At 46.4% G+C, this 21,270-nt stretch overlaps 1 protein-coding gene across 2 annotated transcripts; it reads right to left on the bottom strand.

Moving 5' to 3' along the window:
- Positions 1-106: 106 nt before the first annotated feature.
- On the bottom strand, positions 107-17,052 carry LOC310683869 (interleukin-36 alpha-like). Of its 2 annotated transcripts, none has more exons than XM_083454315.1 (7): positions 16,295-17,052; positions 13,630-13,675; positions 11,140-11,179; positions 6,626-6,779; positions 4,669-4,845; positions 2,679-2,818; positions 107-2,005 (listed from the first exon to the last, which is right to left on the bottom strand). In XM_083454315.1, exons 2-7 carry the CDS (start codon positions 13,665-13,667, stop codon positions 1,799-1,801), a joined length of 756 nt encoding a protein of 251 aa, XP_083310441.1. In that variant the 5' UTR covers positions 13,668-13,675; positions 16,295-17,052; the 3' UTR covers positions 107-1,798. The 2 variants fall into 2 exon arrangements, with proteins under 2 accessions (XP_083310441.1, XP_083310442.1); XM_083454316.1 differs by having other exon boundaries at positions 1,856-2,001.
- Between the last annotated feature and the right edge of the window lie 4,218 nt (positions 17,053-21,270).

Raw genomic sequence — 21,270 nt, 5'->3', positions numbered from 1 at the left:
AAAGTTGGGCCCTAGGTAGAGATCTGGCAGCCCCCTCGCACCACCCAGACAATGGAACCCTTGCTTCTGGGCTTAACTTTACTTTCAAGTTACAGGTAGGTAGCTGTGGTTTTTTAAAAAATAATTTTTATTGATTTTCTTTTCTCAAACAAATATTCAACATCATCATTTAACATCCATTTTCTAGTTTCCACCTCCCCGTTGACTTCCCCCACCTTCCATTTTTGGTTTATTAAACCAAATGTTACATTCTGCTGTTTATACATAATGTTCTGTTATCACTAATTGTATTTCTTGTTTTCTGTAAAGAAAATTGTAAATGTTTATATAAATTCTGCCAACGAGTCCATGTTTTTTTGTTGTGTCTGCAAGTATGTTGTAAAAGGTTCCCATTCTTTTCCAAAGTCACTATTGTCCTTTTCACACAGTTTGTCCGTTAACTTTGCCAGTTCTGCCTATCTCATAAATGTTTCTTATTGTTCTTTTGGTGGTATATCTCCAGTCTTCCAGTTTTGTGCTGTTAGAATTCTTGCTGCTGTAGTAGCATACATAAATAATGCCCGATTTTCCTTCGGCATTTCTTGTCCTAGAATACCTAACCGAAAGGCTTCTGGTTTCTTCACAAAAGTTATTTTAAACATTTTTTTTCAAATCGTTATATATCATTTCACAAAATTTTTTAATAATCTTACAATCCCACCACATATGATAAAATGTACCTTCTCATTCTTTACATCTCCAACAGTTCTTTTGTTCTGTTATGTACATTTTGGCCAGTTTTAATGGTGTAATGTACCACCTGTACAAGGGATGCAGGTGGCGCTGTGGTCTAAACCACTGAGCCTTGGGCTTGCCAATCAGAAGGTCCCGTTGTTCAGTCCCAGCTCCTGCCCACCTAGCAGTTCGAAAGTATGTCAAAGTGAAAGTAGATAAATAGGTACCACTCTGGCGGGAAGGTAAACGGCGTTTGTGTGCGCTGCTCTGGTTTGCCAGAAGCGGCTTAGTCATGCTGACCACATAACCCAGAAGCTGTCTGTGGACAAACGCCAGCTCCCTTGGCCAGTAAAACGAGATGTGCACCGCAACCCCAGAGTTGGTCATGACTGGACCTAACAGTCAAGGGTCCCTTTACCTTTACCACCTATACATCATTTTCATATAGTTCTCTTTCAGCAATATACAATCCATAAACTTCAAGTTCACTTTCCAAAGCCTTATCTAGTCGTCCAATTGTATGTTGTGACCTATATCTTGTGCCCACTTAATCATCACCGCTTTAACTTCCTCATCTTTTGTTTCCCATTCCAACAGGATATTATATGCCTTCTTTAACAATTTAGACTTGTCATCTATGATATCCTTTTGGAATTTGGAAACTGTGTAGGTGAACGTTGTGTAGCCGTCTTGGTCTGCTGTAGTCGAAACAAAATAATAAAAAAAATTCCTTCCAGTAAGCATCAAAATGTTCAAGTAGGTCAATGCTAATAAATAAATAAATAAGCAAGTGAATGAGTGAATGAATAAACAAACAAATAAATGCAACATTTCCATATACAGTATATACATGATAAAAAACATTTTGACAAAAACTGCTCCGAGAGGTTTTTTTTTACAATCAAGCAGTGTATAAATTTTATGAAATAAATAAATAAATAAATAGACAAATAAATAAATAAATAGTATAACATGCAAGACCAGGAACTGGGATTTCTGTACGTGGTACATACGTGGCCCCTGAGAAATTCAGGCAGCCTAAAAAGACAACCAACCAACCAACATACCACTGTGGTTGAAAACATTAAAACAAATGAAAGTCGGTATAGAAGCGTTCTCCGATGACGTTGTGCATCTGTACGTAGCCGTTATCGCTTGGGGTGGCCATGTACCACCCGGGACAGATCAGGGACTGGAAAGTGAAGGTTTCGCTCGCTGTGCTGGTGGGCTTGTAATAAAAGAGGTACTTCTGGTTGTCTCCGGAGATTTCCTTCAGGGGCTTCTCCGCTTCCTAGAGGAAAGGAAGAGCAGTCAGGGGGCTGCCACACTCCCCAGCACACACAGCCAGAGTCTTGGGGGCCACACAGAGCTGCCTGAGGAGCATAGCTGTCAACTTACAGATTTTAAAATAAGGGGCCATCAGCCTCGAAAATAAGGGATCAGCAGCCAAAATAAGGGATTTTCCAAGCACAGGTATGTTCGACTTCTGAGCCCCTCCGAGCCAAAGGCAGAAAGCCCAGCTAGCAGCCGAACGAAGCCTCAAGTGGTGGTTCCCACAGTGCAGCAACCCGGCAAAGGGGATGCAGCAAGGAAAACCACCGTCACCTCTCCGCTGGGAAGCGCTGAGCAAAGGTGAGTCCCCAGGCAACGCGGCCGATTTGATCGGCACAAGGCATGCAAGCTCCACCCCCCAGTCGTTCTTCGACTCCTTATTGGGTGAGCAACGAAGCCAAGCAACGCAGTTGGAGCCTCCCTCCTCCCTGGCCGGCAGGGAGGGAGGGAGAGGAGCTGCTTCCTTTGAAACCCGGGAAATTTAAGGGACATCATCAATAAGGGACAGCAGCGGGACACAGCACTGGGATAAGGGAGTTTCCCGCCAAATAAGGGACGCTTGACAGCTATGCTGAGGAGCCCCATGCATTTTGTGGGGGGCTCTGGAGCCCTACTGCTCACCTCCTACTCACCTCCAGCTGCAGGCGGCACCCGTCTCCCTCCTTGACGCATGTCAAGTACAGCTTGCTGTCTACAATGTCCAGAGCGACCAGCTGCCCAGACGTGGCATCGCTGCCCAGCGGTGAGCGATAGAAACGCAGGTCCAGTTCCACTGGGAAGAAACCAAAGGGCAAATCCTGCCTCAGTTCTGATGAGCTCAAGGTCCAGAACCCTTGCAGAGGGAGGGGCTTGAGCTTTGGCTATCTCTCCCCAAGCCCCCTGCTCCTGGGTGTGGACTTCCAGTACACAGAATCATAGATCAGGCACAGGGTGGGTTTCTGGTTTCCTGCCTATGCCCCTAGCTGATGTCCTCACTGATTCCCTGCTGAAACGTCTAGAGGGGTGACTTGAAAGGCACCCCTTAAAATCACAAGCAGGCCGTATCGCTATCTTGGGACACTTTTTCATGTGACCCAGGTCAGCAGACTTTCACAGCTCCTTGGCCCTGAATTTTCCGTCTTTCATTTTATTTATGAACATTTATAAATCGCTTCGTGGGTCCCATGCAACTTGGTACATTTGAACAACCTAATGCATGGGTAGGCAAACTAAGGCCCAGGGCCCGGATAAGGCCCAATTGCCTTCTAAATCCGGCCCGTGGATGGTCTGGGAATCAGCATGTTTTTACATGAGTAGAATGTGTTCTTTTATTTAACATGCTTCTCTGGGTTATTTGTGGGGCCTGCCTGGTGTTTTTACATGAGTAGAATGCGTGCTTTTACAGTGTTACCTCTGGAAGCAAACGGGATCCGTTCCGGAGCCCCGTTCGCATCCTGAAGCGAACGTAAGGCGTGACTGCGCATCTGCGTGTGCACGGGTCACGTTTCTCCACTTCCGCGCATGCGCGTGACGTCACTTTGAGCCTCTGCGCATGCAGCGAAACCCAGAAGTAATGAGCTCTGTTACTTCCGGGTCGCCGCGGAGCGCAACCCGAAAATATTTAAGCTGAAGCGTATTCATCCCGAGGTATGACTGTACAGTGGTACCTCGGGTTAAGTACTTAATTCGTTCCGGAGGTCCGTTCTTAACCTGAAACTGTTCTTATCCTGAAGCACCACTTTAGCTAATGGGGCCTCCTGCTGCTGCCACGCTGCTGGAGCACAATTTTATCCTGAAGCAAAGTTCTTAACCCAAGGTACTATTTCTGGGTTAGTGGAGTCTGTAACCTGAAGCGTATGTAACCTGAAGCGTATGTAAACCGAGGTACCACTGTATTTAAAATGCATCTCTGGGTTATTTGTGGGGCATAGGAATTCGTTCATTTCCACAAGGTCTGAGGGACAGTGGACCAGCCCCCTGCTGAAAAAGTTTGCTGACCCCAGACCTGATACATAAGCATTAGATGCCAGGGATGTTCTGATCTCGCCCTCCGCCTGCAAAAAGATGTACCTTGACATCGAAATATATGCCATGAGGAGGCTGAGCTTGCCACAAACTGGGAGCTAGCACAGAGAAAACCCTCTTATTGTTTCCCTATGTTTCATTGACCAAACTGTTGGAGACCATTGGAGACAGACCCAGCATGGACCTCCGCCAGCCTGCTATACCCTGGCACCTTTCAGATGCCTTGGAGCATCTATAACTCACCCTACAGTGGTGCCTGGCAGGAGAAAGGAGGGAGGCTGGTGTATGAGGGAAGATGGAGAGGTGGCGTGCTGGCACTTTCAAATATCTGAAGGGCTGTCCCACAGAAGATGGAGCCAGCTTGTCTTCTGCTGCTCCAGAGGGCAGAACCCAGACCAATGGGTTCAAATGGCAAGGAAGGAGATTCTGAGTAAATGTTAGGAAGAGCCATTGCACAGTGCAACTGGACTCCCTCAGAAGGTGGCAGATTCTGCTTCATTGGAGATTTTAAAGCAGAGGTTGGATGGCCGTCAGTGAGAGATTATTTAGCTTTGCAGGGGGTTGGACTAGATGACCCCAGTGAGTCCCCTCCAGCTCTACGCTTACATGGTTCCTTACCTGGCTTGTCGTTGACTTGTAAGTGCAAGGCAAGGAGCTTGGGCTGCCCTGGGGTCCCGTCCAGGAAAAAGCTCTTGTTGTCCAGGTCTTGGATGGTCCACCTTTCCACTTTGACATAGGTGTAAGCAGACGGAAGCCCTGAAGACACAAGGCTGGCTTCAGCAAAGGAGGATGGACCTGGATATGCAAGAGGGAACAGGGAGCATTATGGTCAGCACAAGGGAGAGGCCAGCAAGACTTGGAAGCTCTTTCTGCAACCCTTTCAGAACAATCCTCTCGACGCTCCTTCTGGTGGAAGCGATATTCTCCCAATTTTAACACCTCTTTATCCTCTAAAGACCTCAGATTGCTACACATGGTTCTCTGCCAGCTCATGTTTCCCTGTGAAGTAGGTTAGGTGGGACTAATGTCACCCAGTGAGCCTCATGGCCGTGTGGGAACTTGCAAAAGAACATAAGCAGAGCCAGAAGGAACATTTTATCACATGTGGTGGGAGTGTAAGAAAGTAAAGAACTTCTGGGAAAGGATATATAACGAGATGAAAAAGATGTTGAAATATACGTTTTTTAAAAAACTAGAAGCATTTTTTACTTGGTATTATAGGTCAGGATATTAATAGGCAAGATGTTAAACTGTTTTTATATGCAACAACAGCAGCAAGAGTATTGTTAGCCCAGAAATGGAAGCAAGAAGACATTCCGACAAAAGAAGAATGGCAGGCGAAATTAATGGACTATGCAGAACTGGACAAAATGACAGGAAGGATTTGAAACCTGCAGGAACAGAGATTTACAGAAGATTGGAAGAAGTATATGAACTATTTGAAGAGCAATTGTAATCAGCAAATTACGCTAGTAGGATTACAAGAAGCTTTGTAAGGAGAAATATATGAAACGTTACAAATTAGATAAAGAATAGAGATATTGGTTATGAGTATTAAATGTAATAGGGAAAGTAAGAAATGTATACTAAGAGATTAGACTGGAAAATTTTCAGACAGGATTGATGGAAGTCAAAAAATTGTATGAGATGTAAAAGTATGTTTAATTACTGTTGAAAATGGTATGTTAAAAAACGAATAAAAAATTATATATATATATATATATATTTGCTTTCGTAGATTTTCACGGGTACAGGAATGCAGGTTTTGGTGTCCTCGGGTGTCTTCCCGTGTAAAAGTTGGGGTGTCTAGGCGACGTTTCGACGAGGTCTCACTCGTCATCTTCAGGCTGGTGCTTTCGGCTTCTTGTTACTGGAACAGAGCAGGATCTCAGTGTTTGAGTTCCTATAAATACTGTTGAGGAGGTGTGGTGTATAGCCTCCAATGTTCTGGGCAGAGAGGAAGATATCCCTCAAGTAATTAAGGAACAAAAGAAGAAAAGGCACACCAGCCTGGGAACCTCCTCTCTGCCCAGAACATTGGAGGCTATACACCACACCTCCTCAACAGTATTTATAGGAACTCAAACACTGAGATCCTGCTCTGTTCCAGTAACAAGAAGCCGAAAGCACCAGCCTGAAGATGACGAGTGAGACCTCGTCGAAACGTCGCCTAGACACCCCAACTTTTACACGGGAAGACACCCGAGGACACCAAAACCTGCATATATATATATATATATATATAAAAGAACATAAGCAGAGCCTGCTGGATCAGACCAATGGACCGTCTAAGTCCAGCTTCCGGTTCTCACAGGGAAATCCCTGTAGAAAACCAGCAAGCAGGATTTGACCACTAGGACCCTCTGCCCTCCTGTGGTTTCCAGCAATGGACATTCAGAAGCACTGCTGCCTCCAACTGTGGAGCCAGAGTCCGGCCGTAGTGGCTAGTAGCTGTCAATGGCTTCCTCCTCCTCCTCCTCCATGAGGATGTCCAACCCCCTTTTAGAGCACTGCCATCCTTTGGAACTCCTTGCCACTCAAAACTAGGACTGGCTGAATAGAGGGAGCTCTGTACCTTCCACTAAGTTGCTGCTCAGCATCTTGCTCAGGTCGGCATCTGTGAACAGCCTGGGCCCTCTCCGTCTCGGTGGCTGCATGCAGGGCTTGGTTGCGGCATCTTCTAGAACGGAAAGGATACCTGCGTGCTGGAACGACTGATAGAAGGAGATCTATAGGGGGGAAATCAGCTGGAATAGTCAGAACGGGGCCCTGGAACAAACAGCGCAAGGTGTCCCCTTATGGAAAGAGTTCAAGGGAGCAGCCCCTTCCTCACGGGCTCTGGCTCATTCTGGTGAGACCTCCTGCCGCTCCCTCCCAATGCACCCTGCACTCGCCCCTTCTCTCCTGCCTGCTCCCATTGCACCCAGCCAAGGGCTTGGCTCTCAGGCACCCGAGGGAAGGAAGTGGTTGCTGCTGTTGTCTGCTGCTGATAAGAATGCTCAGGCCTTTCTTCTTGGAATAACAGCTTTGGAATTGCCCAAGAAAGATGTCAAATTGTTTTCGTATGCCACAACTGCAGCAAGAATTTTGTTAGCTAAGAATTGGAAAGTTCCAACAGTGGAGGAATGGCAGATGAAGATGATGGGTTTTTCGGAGCTAGCTGACCTGACCGGAAGAGTCCGCGACCAAAAGGAGGAGGAGTACCAGGAGGAATGGATGAAATGCAAAGGCTATTTAGTTAAATATGTTGTTGTTTAGTCGTGTCCGACTCTTCGTGACCCCCTGGAGCAGAGCACGCCAGGCACTCCTGTCTTCCACTGCCTCCCGCAGTTTGGTCAAACTTTAAATATGCTAAGTTAATTTAATTGGAAAAGCTTGCAAATATCAGATAGACTTAGGATTTAAATATGTAATGTTAGGAATTAATATGTTTAATGCTAAAACAGAAAGAAAGAAAGACGTTAAGTGATTAAGTTAATCTTATGAGAAAATTTGGTTTTGGAAAACTGTTAAAATGATATACAGTGGTGCCCCGCAAGACGAATGCCTCGCAAGACGGAAAACCCGCAAGACGAAAGGGTTTTCCGTCTGCAGAGGCGCTTCGCAAGACGAATTTCCCTATGGGCTTGCTTCGCAAGACGAAAATTGACGAAAATTTTCAGGTTTTTTCCCTGCTCCAAAACCCCTTTTTCTGAATCGCTAGGCTGCTAAAAGCATTTTAGCAGCAAAACCGCTAATCCCTTAAGCCTTAAAAAGCCGTTTTTAGCCCTTAAAATGTCAATAGCGCTAATAGGGCTAATCCGCCAATGGGCTTGTTTCGTCTTGCGAGGCACCACTGTATACTGAAATTCAACTGGGGCAGGGGTGTCAAACTCAAATTCATCGGGGGCTGCATCAGCAGTTTGGTCACCCTCAAAGGGCCGGCTGTATCTGTAGGACTTACAGTACAGGATAGAAGAGTTCAGGCAGCCGTTGGATCTGTCACATCACAGGATGGCATGCACTCAATATAAAAACAAGTGGAGGTTTCCTGAATGCATGTAAAGTGGAGGTTTCCTGTGTAGAACAGCCGGCGCCGCTAGAGGGCAGACGTTCTCTGGCTTGTAGGCTGCCGCGCATGCGCTGGAGAGGCGGCTTTCTTGTGTAAAAAAAAAAAAAAAAAGCGAGAATAAAAGGTGAAGGCTGGCGGCCGGCGGCGACTACACGGGCCACATGACGAGGTCTGGCGGGCCGGATTTGGCCCGCGGGCCTTGTGTTTGACACCCGTGAACTGGGGGATACGAGGCAGTCACTAAACAATGTCACTAAGAGCATGCGTGAGCGGCGAAACCCGGAAGTAACACGCTCCGTTACTTCCGGGTTGCCGCGGAGCACAACTGGAACGTGCTCAACCCGAAGCGCATTCAACTCGAGGTATGACTGTATTCTTATTCTATTGTTAGCCTTTCTTTAGATTGCAGAATATCCAGATGTGGACCCCTCCCTCTTTATTTGTTCCCTCAGAGCAGTGTGGGGCAGTGGAATTCCCGGGGGGGGGGGACCAGAATGCTAAAAGGCAAGCAGGCAGCAGGGGGCACTGGAGGTATATCAGACTTTGCAAAGCTGGTATCACCAGATCAAGTTCATCAGTTCTGTTAAATTAATTCAGCTAAACCATTCCAACTGGGTTTTGAAGGTGCAGTTATTAATTGTTGCTGTTTAGAAATTTTCATTGTAGTAATGATACATTGGGCTAAAGATATAGGGCATAATATACCAATAGACGCAGGTGGCGCTGTGGGTTGAACCACAGAGCCTAGGGCTTGCCAATCAGAAGGTCGGCAGTTCGAATCCCTGCGATGGGGTGAGCTCCCATTGCTCAGTCCTTGCTCCTGCCAACCTAGCAGTTTGAAAGCACCTCAAAGTGCAAGTAGATAAATAGGTACTGCTTTGGCGAGAAGGTAAATGGCGTTTCCGTGCGCTGCTCTGGTTCGCCAGAAGCGGCTTAGTCATGCTGGCCACATGACCCGGAAGCTGTACGCTGGCTCCCTCGGCCAATAAAGTGAGATGAGCGCCGCAACCCCAGAGTCGGCCACAACTGGACCTAATGGTCAGGGGTCCCTTTACCTTTACCTATACCAATAGACGATTGGGGGAGGTTGGGGGAGGTTATGGGGAGAAGGAATAAACTTTACTGACTGCAGTGCATTAAAAGAAAATATAATGAAAATGATGTACAGATGGTATATAACACCCGTGAAACTAGCCAAAATGTATAAAACAAATAATACATGTTGGAAATGTAAAGAAAAAGAGGGCACGTTTTACCACATGTGGTGGGAATTTTAAAAAGTGAAAGACTTCTGGGAAATGATTTATAACGGAATCAAAAAATGTTGAAATAGACATTTCCAAAAAAAAAACAGAAGCTCTTTTATTGGGTATGGTAGGTACAGAAATTCATAAAAATGATAAAAAACCTGTTTTTTATATGCGACCACAGCAGCAAGAATACTATTATCCCAAAGATGGAAGCAAGTAGAGATGCAAACAAAAGAAGAGTGGCAAATAAAATTTATGGAGTACGTTGAGCTGGCAAGACTTACAGGGAAAATTCGAAACCAGCAGGACCAGCCTTTCCTGAAGGACTGGAAGAAATTTATGCTGCATTTGAAAGACAACTGTAACTACTTAATATCGCTTGTAGGATTGCAAGAACTTTTGTAAGGGGGTCTATCCAAATTATTGTGAGAAGTATTAAGATTAGCTGATGTAAGATTGGATTTAAAGCAATAAGCATAGTTGCAAAATGCACACCGTATTTTTCGCTCCATAAGACACACTTTTTTCTTCCTAAAAAGTAAGGGGAAATGTCTGTGCGTCTTATGGAGCGAATGCAAAGCACAGATCCACATGGATCCTAAGGATTTTTGCATTGGGTCACCCCAAATTCAGCATCAGATCACGTGTCTGTGGCCACAGCACGAACCACAAAAATCATACATCCACTGTTTCGTTCAGAATATTTTTTCTCTTGTTTTCCTCCTCTAAAAACTAGGTGCGTCTTATGGAGCGAAAAATTCGGTAATTAGAAAGGAATTCAGAAAACCATTAGAAGAGGTTGCTGGAAGTCCTAGGCTACGACAGCCAAGGATTTGTCATCTTGTGTTGGAAAAATTGTGTAAAATTCAATAAAAATTATATTGAAAAGAAAAGAAAATTTCATTGTGTTATCCTCATTGACAGCTCATGCACGCCGCTATTCTGAACAATGTTTTTCATAGGGGAGGGTAGAGGGAGGGAGGGAGGGCAGGTGGCCTGGGGGCCTGGCGGAAAAGATCTGGGGCTGTGTCCTTCCCCAGCAATGGCCCTGAGCCTAACTATGGCACTGTGCTTAAGTGCCAGGTGAAAAACACCTTGGCCTACAGCCCTCTGTCTGGAAGGGCGAATTCCTGGGCTGAGCCCCAAGCCTCTCCTGCCCTCTGGGTACCACTGAAGCCACTCTGATAGCCTTGTGCTGCGTAGTTATCTGGAGATGATGCTGAGTAGTCGCCTTTCTGTACATTCCTTTCTCAACCACCCTGGCACCAGCTAGCCTGGAATGTTAAGTGTGTCATCATGCCCTGACCTTCCTGTCTATCTGTATACATCCTCTCCTTATCACCCTGGAATGTTAAAATGCACTCTGTACATTCTCTGAGTCTCACCATATCAATCACTATAGATTGTTTACTAAGGAAGTCTCCATGCCTGTCTAACTCTGTGTTCCCTCTATCTAACGATGATTAATGTCTTATACGCAACCCTTGTATGTCTTATACACAACCCTTGTAACCAATGTAACGCACCACGTGTAACCAATCAGCAACAAGCACATACGAGGCAATGCTGTAATATTCAATAAAAGGGACTCTCCGAGACATGCTCAAAGAGATGCCTCCCACATCAACTCCCTTCAACTCCCTTCAACTCCCTTCAACTCGTCTGCCAGTTATTTCCAACCCAACAGCCTTGCAAGCCATCCCTCTTCTCAAGTGGGAGCGAATAAGGGGGTGAGCTGTGTTATGGGGTTTTTCCCTCCCACCCCCCAAAATGCTGAAGGCGTCTTACCTCGTTGCCGAATGAGAACTCCATCTCCATCTCTTCCTCACTAGAAGGGAAGGGGGACGGGGAAGGAGGTGAAGAAGAGAGTTTAGATTCTGAGATATCAGACCCTTCAGGATAGGACCCATAATAATAATAATAATAATAATAATAATAATAATAATAATAATAATAATTTATTTATATCCTGCCCTCCCCAGCTAAGACCGGGCTCAGGGTGGCTAACTCCCGATATAAAAACAAATTGATTGAAATACAACTTAAAAACAAGATTAAAATACAACATTAAAACATCAAAACATTACAATTAAAATACAGCCTCATTTCAATGGAAACTCAAATCAAAAACTTTTTTGGGGATGAAAATGTCAGGTCTTCACCAAGGCTAACTTTCCAGACTGGTCCTACATGGGCCAGAAAAAAGTCAGGGAAGTCCCCAAATAGGAGTTCCATCACAGGAGGAGAATGGGAAAAAGAAAAGGGGGAGTAAAAATAAATAAATGGTGGTAATGCCCACCACTGCCCTGGCCCATCCAGACGACAGCAGGGCTAGGAAGGCAAGAGGGCCGTCCTGGGGCCTTGCAGCACTGGTTGGGGTGGGGAGATGCCAGAGACGGTGGCACTCCTCAGAGGGGTACCCAGGAATCCCGCAATGGGAGAACGGACTTTGGGTTGGGGCAGAAAAATAGACAGCAGTGACGGGGTCAAGCAAGGCCTTCATGTTTCATAACATTTATACAATGCTTGAGCGTTCAAAAACAACAACCCTCAAAGCAATGTACAAATGAAGATTGGCAGAGGGAGGCGGGAACTGTCTCAGGCGGCAACCGCTGGAAGGCAAGGGAGACTGTTCCTCCCAAGGTCAGGGCCGGGCCGAGAGATTTAGTGGCTTAAGGCAAAGGACAATATGGAAACTGCCTGGAGCTACAGCTGAACCTCAAAATGTTAGTGATGGGGCACTGTCCTCCCCCATCCCTGAGGGCAGCAAGCTGGCACCTGCATGGCATTCGTAGCTGCTCGGCCCTCTAGCATCTTCCGCCTGAGGCAAGGCCTGGCTCTGCCTCTGCTCCGCATTGTTTCCTGGGGGTCTGAGCCGTGGGTGCCTGGACTGAGTCTCTGTCACAAGCCCCTGGCCTTCAAGGTTGGCGCAGGATGCGATCCCATTGCTGGCATGGAGGCAAGATTCAGCTGCTGGTAGATTTGGCTTCTGTGTAAGAACATCAGAAGCGTCTGCTTGGTCAGGCCAGTGGTCCATTTGGTCCAGCACTCTGTTCTTACAGTGGCCAACCAGGTGCCCATTATAATAATATAATTATTATTTATTATTTATACCTCGCCCATCTGACTGGGCTTCCCCAGCCACTCTGGGCGGCTTTCAATAAAATATTAAAATACAGTAATGCATCAAACATTAAAAGCTTCCCTGAACAGGGCTGCCTTCAGATGTCTTCTAAAAGTCTGGTAGTTGTTCTCTTTGACATCTGGTCAGAGGGTGTTCCATAGGGTGGGTGCCACTACCCAGAAAGCCTTCTGCCTGGTTCCCTGTAACTTGGCTTCTCGCAGTGAGGGAACCACCAGAAGGCCCTCAGAGCTGGACCTCAGCGTCCAGGCAGAACGATAGGGGTGGAGACGCTCCTACTGGACCGAGGCCATTTAGGGCATTAAAGGTCAATACCAACACTTTGAATTGTGCTCGGAAACGTACTGGGAGCCAAGGTAGGTCTTTCAAGACTGGTGTTATGTGGTCTCGGTGGCCACGCCGTCACCAGTCTGGCTGCTGCATTTTGGATTAGTTGTAGTTTCCATTATGGGATTAGTTGTAGTTTCCATTATGGGAAACCTGCAAGCAGGTTTGGAGCGCAAGGGCCCTCTCCGGTCAGCAATTTGCCAGCGACTGGCATCCAGGAGCATTGCTACTTCCAACTGGGAAGGCAGAGCCAGCCTCTGGCAGTGGCTAGTAGCCATTGACAACCCTACTCTTCTTTTACAGCCAGCCACGTTGGTGGCTCTTGCGTGCAGAGCCATGGTGTTTGTGAGCATCTTGTCCTCTGTTCCAGGCAGCAAGTGGGTCAGCCCTAGACAGGCCCTGCTGAGGAGCAATAATGAGGTTCATGGGCTATGTGTGGGGCGCTCCATGACTTCCTATGGGGCCACCCATCACACCCCACCACAGAAAACCCTGCTTCTGCCTCTGCATAAGCAGATACAGTGGTACCTCAGGTTAAGTACTTAATTCGTTCCGGAGGTCCGTTCTTAACCTGAAACTGTTCTTAACCTGAAGCACCACTTTAGCTAATGGGGCCCCCTGCTGCTGCCGCGCCGCTGGAGCCCGATTTCTGTTCTCATCCTGAAGCAAGGTTCTTAACCTGAAGCACTATTTCTGGATTAGCGGAGTCTGTAACCTGAAGCATATGTAACCTGAAGCGTATGTAACCTGAGGTACCACTGTATCAGGAGTGCAGATGACCCAGCAAGGAAAGCGGGGAATATGCTCACCTGATGTCTCTCAGCAACACGTCCGGGACTCTGGTCATGGTTGTGTCTGCAAAGGGAAAAGTGCAAGGGTGAGCCCCACCAGCTACAGCCCCCCCCCCGAATAGAGTTGCCATGTGCCCCCTTTTTCCGGGACACGTCCTCTTTTTCAGGGGTAAAATTTCTGTCCAGGTGGATTTTTTAAATTTGCTGAAATGTCTCTGGTTATACTTTCTGTTTGAGACATATACATAACTGGTGGTTGAAGGCTTGCTTTCCTCTTCTCTCCTCCTGCCCCCCCCCCAATAGAAATATACCACAGCTTCTATAGCCTACATAAAGTATTGCACTTGGGCAAAAAAAATGAGAGGCAGAAATACAAGATGGGTGACACCTGGCTGGAGAGCAGGACATGTGAAAAGGATCTAGGAGTCTTGGTTGACCACAAACTTGACATGAGCCGACAGTGTGACGCGGCAGCTAAAAAAGCCAATGCAATTCTGGGCTGCATCAATAGGAGTATAGCATCTAGATCAAGGGAAGTAATAGTGCCACTGTATTCTGCTCTGGTCAGACCTCACCTGGAGTACTGTGTCCAGTTCTGGGCACCACAGTTCAAGAAGGACACTGACCAACTGGAACGTGTCCAGAGGAGGGCAACCAAGATGGTCAAAGGCCTGGAAACGATGCCTTATGAGGAACGGCTAAGGGAGCTGGGCATGTTTAGCCTGGAGAAGAGGAGGTTAAGGGGTGATATGATAGCCATGTTCAAATATATAAAAGGATGTCACATAGAGGAGGGAGAAAGGTTGTTTTCTGCTGCTCCAGAGAAGCGGACACGGAGCAATGGATCCAAACTACAAGAAAGAAGATTCCACCTAAACATTAGGAAGAACTTCCTGACAGTAAGAGCTGTTTGACAGTGGAATTTGCTGCCAAGGAGTGTGGTGGAGTCTCCTTCTTTGGAGGTCTTTAAGCAGAGGCTTGACAACCATATGTCAGGAGTGCTCTGATGGTGTTTCCTGCTTGGCAGGGGGTTGGACTCGATGGCCCTTGTGGTCTCTTCCAACTCTATGATTCTATGATTCTATGAAAGGTAAAGGGACCCCTGACCATTAGGTCCAGTCGTAGCCTACTCTGGGGTTGCGGCGCTCATCTCGCTTTACTGGCCGAGGGAGCCGGCGTACAGCTTCCAGGTCATGTGGCCGGCATGACTAAGCTGCTTCTGGCAAACCAGAGCAGTGCACGGAAACGCAGTTTACCTTCCCGCCGGAGTGGTACCTATTTATCTACTTGAACTTTACATGCTTTCGAACTGCTAGGTTGGCAGGAGCAGGGACCGAACAACGGGGGCTCACCCTGTCGCAGGGATTCAAACCGCTGACCTTCTGATCGGGAAGCCCAAGGCTCTGTGGTTTAGACCACAGTGCCACCCGCGTCCCTTTTATAGCCTACATAGAGTAGGGGTATTTAAAATGAGAGTCATCATAGCGCCCTCCTTTTTGCTCTTCAAAATATGGCAACTCATGCCAGCTGGCCCTTGGACATACCACAGCTCAGGGCCGGAACATTTGTTTTGTTGCTGGAAGTTGTTCACTACCCAGTGAAAAACAAATCCTTAGAGAGATTAATAAAACAAAAAATCTATTAAATATTTTCCAATGATTGATTGGTAAACATAGATCCTATAATATAGGGCAGGGATCAGCAAACTTTTTCAGCAGGGGGCCGGTCCACTGTCCCTCAGACCTTGTGGGGGGGGGGGCAGACTATATTTTGAAAAATAATAATGAACGGATTCCTATGCCCCGCAAATAACCCAGAGATGCATTTTAAATAAAAGCACACATTCTACTCATGTCAAAACACCAGGCGGGCCCCACAAATAACCCAGAGATGCATTTTTTAAAAAAGTACACATTCTACTCATGTCAAAACATGCTGAATCCTACACCGTCCGTGGGCCGGATTGAGAAGGCGATTGGGCCGCATCTAGCCCACGGGCCTTAGGTTGCCTACCCGTGCCTTAGACTCTTATTTATTGCATTTATATATCCCACCTTTTTCTCAAATGAGCTCAAGGTGGCGTACATGGTCCATCCCCCGTCCTCCTTTAATTTCCACAACAACAATCTTGTAACGTAGGTTGAGTTGAGAGGTAGCAGCTGGCCCAAATTCACCACCCAGCAAGCTTCATTTGAACCCAGCTCCTATTCCGTCACACTAACCCAGACCTTTCCAAACCTTTCATAATGGTGACACACTTTTTAGACATGCATCATTTCGCGACGCAGTAGTTGAGTTTTCCTAGCAAACCAGAGGTTAAACAGCCCTGGCAGGAGCACGGGGAGCGTTTGCACGACACACCAACACACAGTTTGGAAAGCTCTGCTCTAACCACTACGCCACATTGCCTCTTGAGCGGCAACCTGCCAGTATCTGAAAGACATGACCATTCCCTGGAAGCTTCTCTTGGCAAGCTCAATTGGGGCAAGCTCTGGCAATCTGGGTGGAAGGGGCTGCAGGTTGGAGGGGAAGGAGCTTCAGGATTTGGCTGCAAAGGTGAGCTTGGGTGTCCTCTCCAAAGGAAGTCTCCCCATCCATCATCTCCTCAGCAGAGCCACCAAGAGAGGAGGATACCTGTGACCAAGAACCAGATGGGAGGGGGAATCTATGGAGGCATCCTTACCTGTGGTTCTCGATCCAAGGCTGCTTGCTGCTCCTCTGCTTTGCTTCTCACTCTAGAAGCCTCTGTCCAAATTTATAGCATGGAGAAGGTGGGGCTTGAGCTTGGAATTTCCACCTCTGCCTTTTCTACGAACCTGCTGTCAAGCTCTGATTGTGCAATCTACTTTTGATTGCCTGCAAGGCTGGAAAGTCTTTTGCGTGGGGTGGAGAGCTATCTTGGCTCCACCCTTGAGGAAGACCAGCTGCTTCCTTCCAGGGATCAGACCTTGGAGAGTTCGTGGCCTCTGGCCTGGTTTCTCTAAAATACAAACCATCTGGCTGAACATTTGATCCAAGCTGCAGAATCTGTCCCCCAAGCCAAGCTTTTCTCTGCTTCTCAAGAGCACAAGCCCAGAATTATTATCCTTTTTTTTTTTTTTGCAAATACCAAATGTATGCTTTCAGTTTTTAGCTCCATAGGTATGAAAGCTGCAAATGCTGGGATAGAGCAGATATTCCCCAGATCGGAAAATTTTGGAAAGATATTGCAGTGGAAATTGAAGGAATAACCGGCTATACCTATGGATCTTCTAATTTTACAATTTGGATATGCTAAAGAAACTGTGCTAATAGAGGACAGGAAATTAATGCAACATCTCTGGCCCCATTATTCTATGAACTCTTAACTGCTGCCAGAGTTATTATTTGTCAAAACTGGGGGGCGGTAATGAGGACACTGTCCACGAAAGAATGGAGAACTAAAATGTGGGCCTCTGTATGCATGGTCAGTGGCGTAGCGTGGGGGGTGCAGGGGGGGCCAGCCGCACCGGGCGCAACATCTGGGGGGGGGCGCTCGCTGGGGGGGGGCGCACTCGCACTCACAGCTCTCTGCCCCTACCTGGCTCACTCACTCTCACTGCAGTGCTGGCTGTGCAAATCCGATCCGCCGGGTCGCCGCCCACTGTGGAGGGGAGGGTGCCAGGCGTGTGGTGCGGTGCGGAGAAAGAGCGAGGGACTATCTGGGGGAGGGATAGTGCAGCGGGGGGGATCGCAAATTACTTGCCTTGCCCCGGGTGCTGACAACCCACGCTACGCCACTGGGTACAGAATAATGTAAACACAATTGTATTACTTGCAGCCTTCTGATATTAATTAATTAATTAATTAATTATGTTTGACTTTGGTGTGGAAATTTGTTCCTATGTGTTTGGTTCTAGATATCCCCTTCTACTTTTGCTTCATTGAAAGGGCATCTCCTTCATGCCTCCCATTTCACAGCTTGGAGAACTGAGGCTGGGGGCTTTCCTTATTATTTATCATGGAACATAGTTCACTTCTGAGTGAACAGTCACAGGATGACACAGCTCAACAGCTCTTACATATTTGGCCACAAGGAAAAGCCAGTGCTGTGGTTAAAAGCAGGGGTAGGCAACCTAAGGCCCGGGGGCCAGATGCGGCCCAATCGCCTTTTCAATCTGGCTTGTGGACGGTCCGGGAATCAGCGTGTTTTTACATGAGTAGAATGTGCCCTTTTATTTAAAATGCATCTCTGGGTTATTTGTGGGGCATTCCCCCCCCCCCAATATAGCCCGGCCCCTCACATGGTCTGAGGGACGGTGGACCGGCCCCCTGCTGAAAAAGATTGCTGACTCCTGGGTTAAAGTGTCAGATTAGGACCTGGGAGACCAGGATTCGAATCCCTGCTCAGCCATGGAGCTCACTGGATGACCTTGGGCCAGCCACAGTCTCTCAGCCTAGCCTACCTCACAGGGTTGCTGCGAGGATAAAATGGTGAGGAGGAGAACAAAGGTGGTATAATGGTGCAATGAAGAAACGAATAAGCTCTTTATTTGGGCTAATAGCAGGAAGTGCTAGATGCAAGCACAGAGTCTGAGGTCAGGATCCTTCCAAGGTTCAAGGGCAAGGGAAGAGCTGCAGGACTGAGCAGAAGCAATGACGACATCCCAACGGCTGCCATGCTTCCTCCTTCAGGGCCACCTGATTGGCCACTGTGGATACAGGATGCTGGACTTGACGGGTCAAGGCTCTTTTTATGTTCTTATTTTGGTCATACGAAGCAAAATTCCAGCATAAGCATCTAGCACTTCCTGTGACTCACTTCCTTGTTATTTTGTGATGTTAGAAGCTTCCTTGGACACCCCATTGGGTTTTTCTATCTTTTAGATCTATCTAAGAAAATAGTTTAGTTCCTTATTTGAAAAAAGGCGGGGGGAAGGCATGGAAAAAGCAATTATTTAAAAAGCAAGAAAGGCAACATATTGTCCCAAGGTTAGGAATGAAAACCTACAAAAATATTTTTCATTATGGTGGAAACATGAAAGAAACTCAGGGATTCTTAGTAAGTTTTGATTCTAAATGATCAAAATTCTTGTGTCCAAGTTTAATATTGCTATGAGTTTGTGGGTGCCAGCATTTGTGGGTGCAAGACACCCATCATTCCTGGACTTAGTAAATGTTAGAATTTAATCAGTGCTTGGAGAGTTAAACAGACTTTCATCTCCCTGTGTTCAAAAGATCTCTTGAAAGATGGGCTATTGGTAGAGGGGAAAGACAGAAATTTGGGCTATCAGCAAATCAAATATTCTGTGCCAACCTGCAAACGGTGGTGGGGGGCAGGGAGAGCCCCTCCCTGAACTCAGAGTTTTTGTTAGATAGAAGTTTTAGGATTTCAGTTGGCTGTGGCATGATCAAGGAAAAGAGGTTTCAGTCTGTCAAATGCAGCAAACTGGAGGGGTGGTGGTGAAAGGTCAATTTGGGCTGACAGTTTGAATCCAATGGGAAAAATGGGACCCTCTTGGAGTGTAGAAGAAGAAGAGTTTGGATTTGATATCCTGCTTTATCACTACCCTAAGGAGTCTCAAAGCGGCTAACATTCTCCTTTCCCTTCCTCCCCCACAACAAACAGTCTGTGAGGTGAGTGGGGCTGAGAGATTTCAGAGAAGTGTGACTAGCCCAAGGTCACCCAGCAGCTGCAGGTGGAGGAGCGGGGAAGCAAACCTGGTTCCCCAGATTACGAATCTACCGCTCTGAACCACTACACCACAATGCCTTGAACCCCCTCCACGGCAGGCTCAGGTTGCATATATGTGTAAATAAACCAGCTATCATAAAGACACCACAATCTCAGCTGTGCCTCACTTCCAAAGGAAACCTAGACCCTGTGTAAGCCCCTGGATTCCTGGAAACTTGCACCGCTCAGAAAGTGGGGTGGTGGCATGTAACAATATCTTAGTTTTCCAAAGGATGTTTTCAGTCTGCTGTGACGGCCAACTCACACCCACAAGGATATTGACAAACTGTGCAGAGGAGGGCAACCACGATGGTCAAGGTCTGGAAACCCTAGAGGGAGTTGGGTATTTTTAGCCTGGAGATGAGAAGACAGAGGTGACACGTTAGCCATCTTCAATAACTAAAGCGCTGTCACACGGAAGATGGAGCAATACAGTGGTACCTCGGGTTACAGAAGCCTCAGGTTACAGACTCCGCTAACCCAGAAATAGTACCTTGGGTTAAGAACTTTGCTTCAGGATGAGACTAGAAATCGTGCTCCGGCGGCGCAGCGGCAGCGGGAGGCCCCATTAGCTAAAGTGGTGCTTCAGGTTAAGAACAGTTTCAGGTTAAGAACGGACCTCCGGAACGAATTAAGTTCTTAACCTGAGGTACCGCTGTATTGTTTTCTGCTGCTCCAGAGGGTAGAACCCAAACCCAATGGATTCAAGTGACAAGAAATGAGATTGCAAGCAAACCATTAGAAAGAACATTCTGGCGGCAAGAGATGTTCAACAGTGGAATGGACAACCTCAGTGGACTTGCCTTCATTGCAGGTTTGTAATCAGAGGTTTTAGGGCCCTCGGTGGCCAGGGATTCTTCAGCTGCCATTCCTGCATTGCAGGGGGTTGGGCTAGATGATCCCTTGGGTTCCCTTTCAACTCTGCAACTCTGTGATTCCTTCATTTGAATTGCAAATAAATCCCCAAGGCTCCACCCACTGGCATGTGGCTCCCTGCTCAGACCTTCCCTCTGGGGAACTTCCGTATCTTATGTCATCATCAGGAAACTGAAAACCACAATTTCCACTGCGAGCAATAACCAAACTAGCTATAACTGTCCTGATTTATAAGACATCCTGGGTGCTTCTGGCTATCACCCCAACGAGGCTCATAGCTCTGCCACTTTGTGGTTTCTTTTTTAAAAAAAAACTTTATTGCAAAACAATTTACATATAACAACACAAAGACAATACCTTAATGACAACTAAACATTAACTAACAACACATCGCCTAACATCACACACACTTTTGACTTCTGATTCACCTCGTTGTGCTTTCTACATATTCTTAACCTTTATGCATTTCCTGTTATATCTGTTACATATCCAGAAAATTTTCTACATTTATAGTTTTTCTTAATATTCAAGATTCAGTCTAGACCTGTCAGGAGATTTGCATTTTCACAATATTGTTTTAGATATTCTTTTAATGTTATCCATTCTTTACACACTTTCTGGTTTGAGTTTCCTCTTATTCTCCCAGTCATTTTCGCAAGTTCCAAGTATTTTATCATCTTCATCTGCCAGTCAAGCTTTGTAGGAATTGAGTCTTTGTAGAAATTGTAGGAATTTCCAGTTTTTTTGCTACTAAAATTCTCTGCATTTCTTTTGACAGGGAAAGAGCTTCCATGTGAGAGCGTCAAGATATGATTTTGAGATAAAAATAACTATATCTCTTATTTAGAAATTAAGCCATACTGCATGCCATAAGTTTATGAATTTATGTATTTATTACATCTACACATCCATTGCCAAAAAACTAAAACACCAAAGCTTTTCAAATGTGCAGGACACTTAATTCCATTTGCATGCAGTTTTCCTCCCTCCAAAAATTAATTTAACTTTCCCCTTGAAATTAAAAGGATTCTAACCTACAGACAAACAATGATTATTTTATAACAACAACAACAACAACAACAACAATTTAG

This window comes from Podarcis tiliguerta, assembly GCF_965153285.1.
Source record: "Podarcis tiliguerta genome assembly, chromosome: 8".
Taxonomy (NCBI): domain Eukaryota; kingdom Metazoa; phylum Chordata; class Lepidosauria; order Squamata; family Lacertidae; genus Podarcis; species Podarcis tiliguerta.
Note: the sequence above shows the minus strand (reverse complement) of the source record. Positions and strands in the feature narration are given on the sequence as shown.

Coding starts and splice junctions, on each gene's coding strand:
- LOC310683869 (XM_083454315.1), bottom strand. CDS start 13,667: ATGACCAGAGTCCCGGACGTGTTGCTGAGAGACATCAG. Junction 11,180..13,629: donor GTGTTGCTGAGAGACATCAG/GTGAGCATATTC, acceptor CTTCCCTTCTAG/TGAGGAAGAGATGGAGATGG. Junction 6,780..11,139: donor AGTTCTCATTCGGCAACGAG/GTAAGACGCCTT, acceptor TCCCCCCTATAG/ATCTCCTTCTATCAGTCGTT.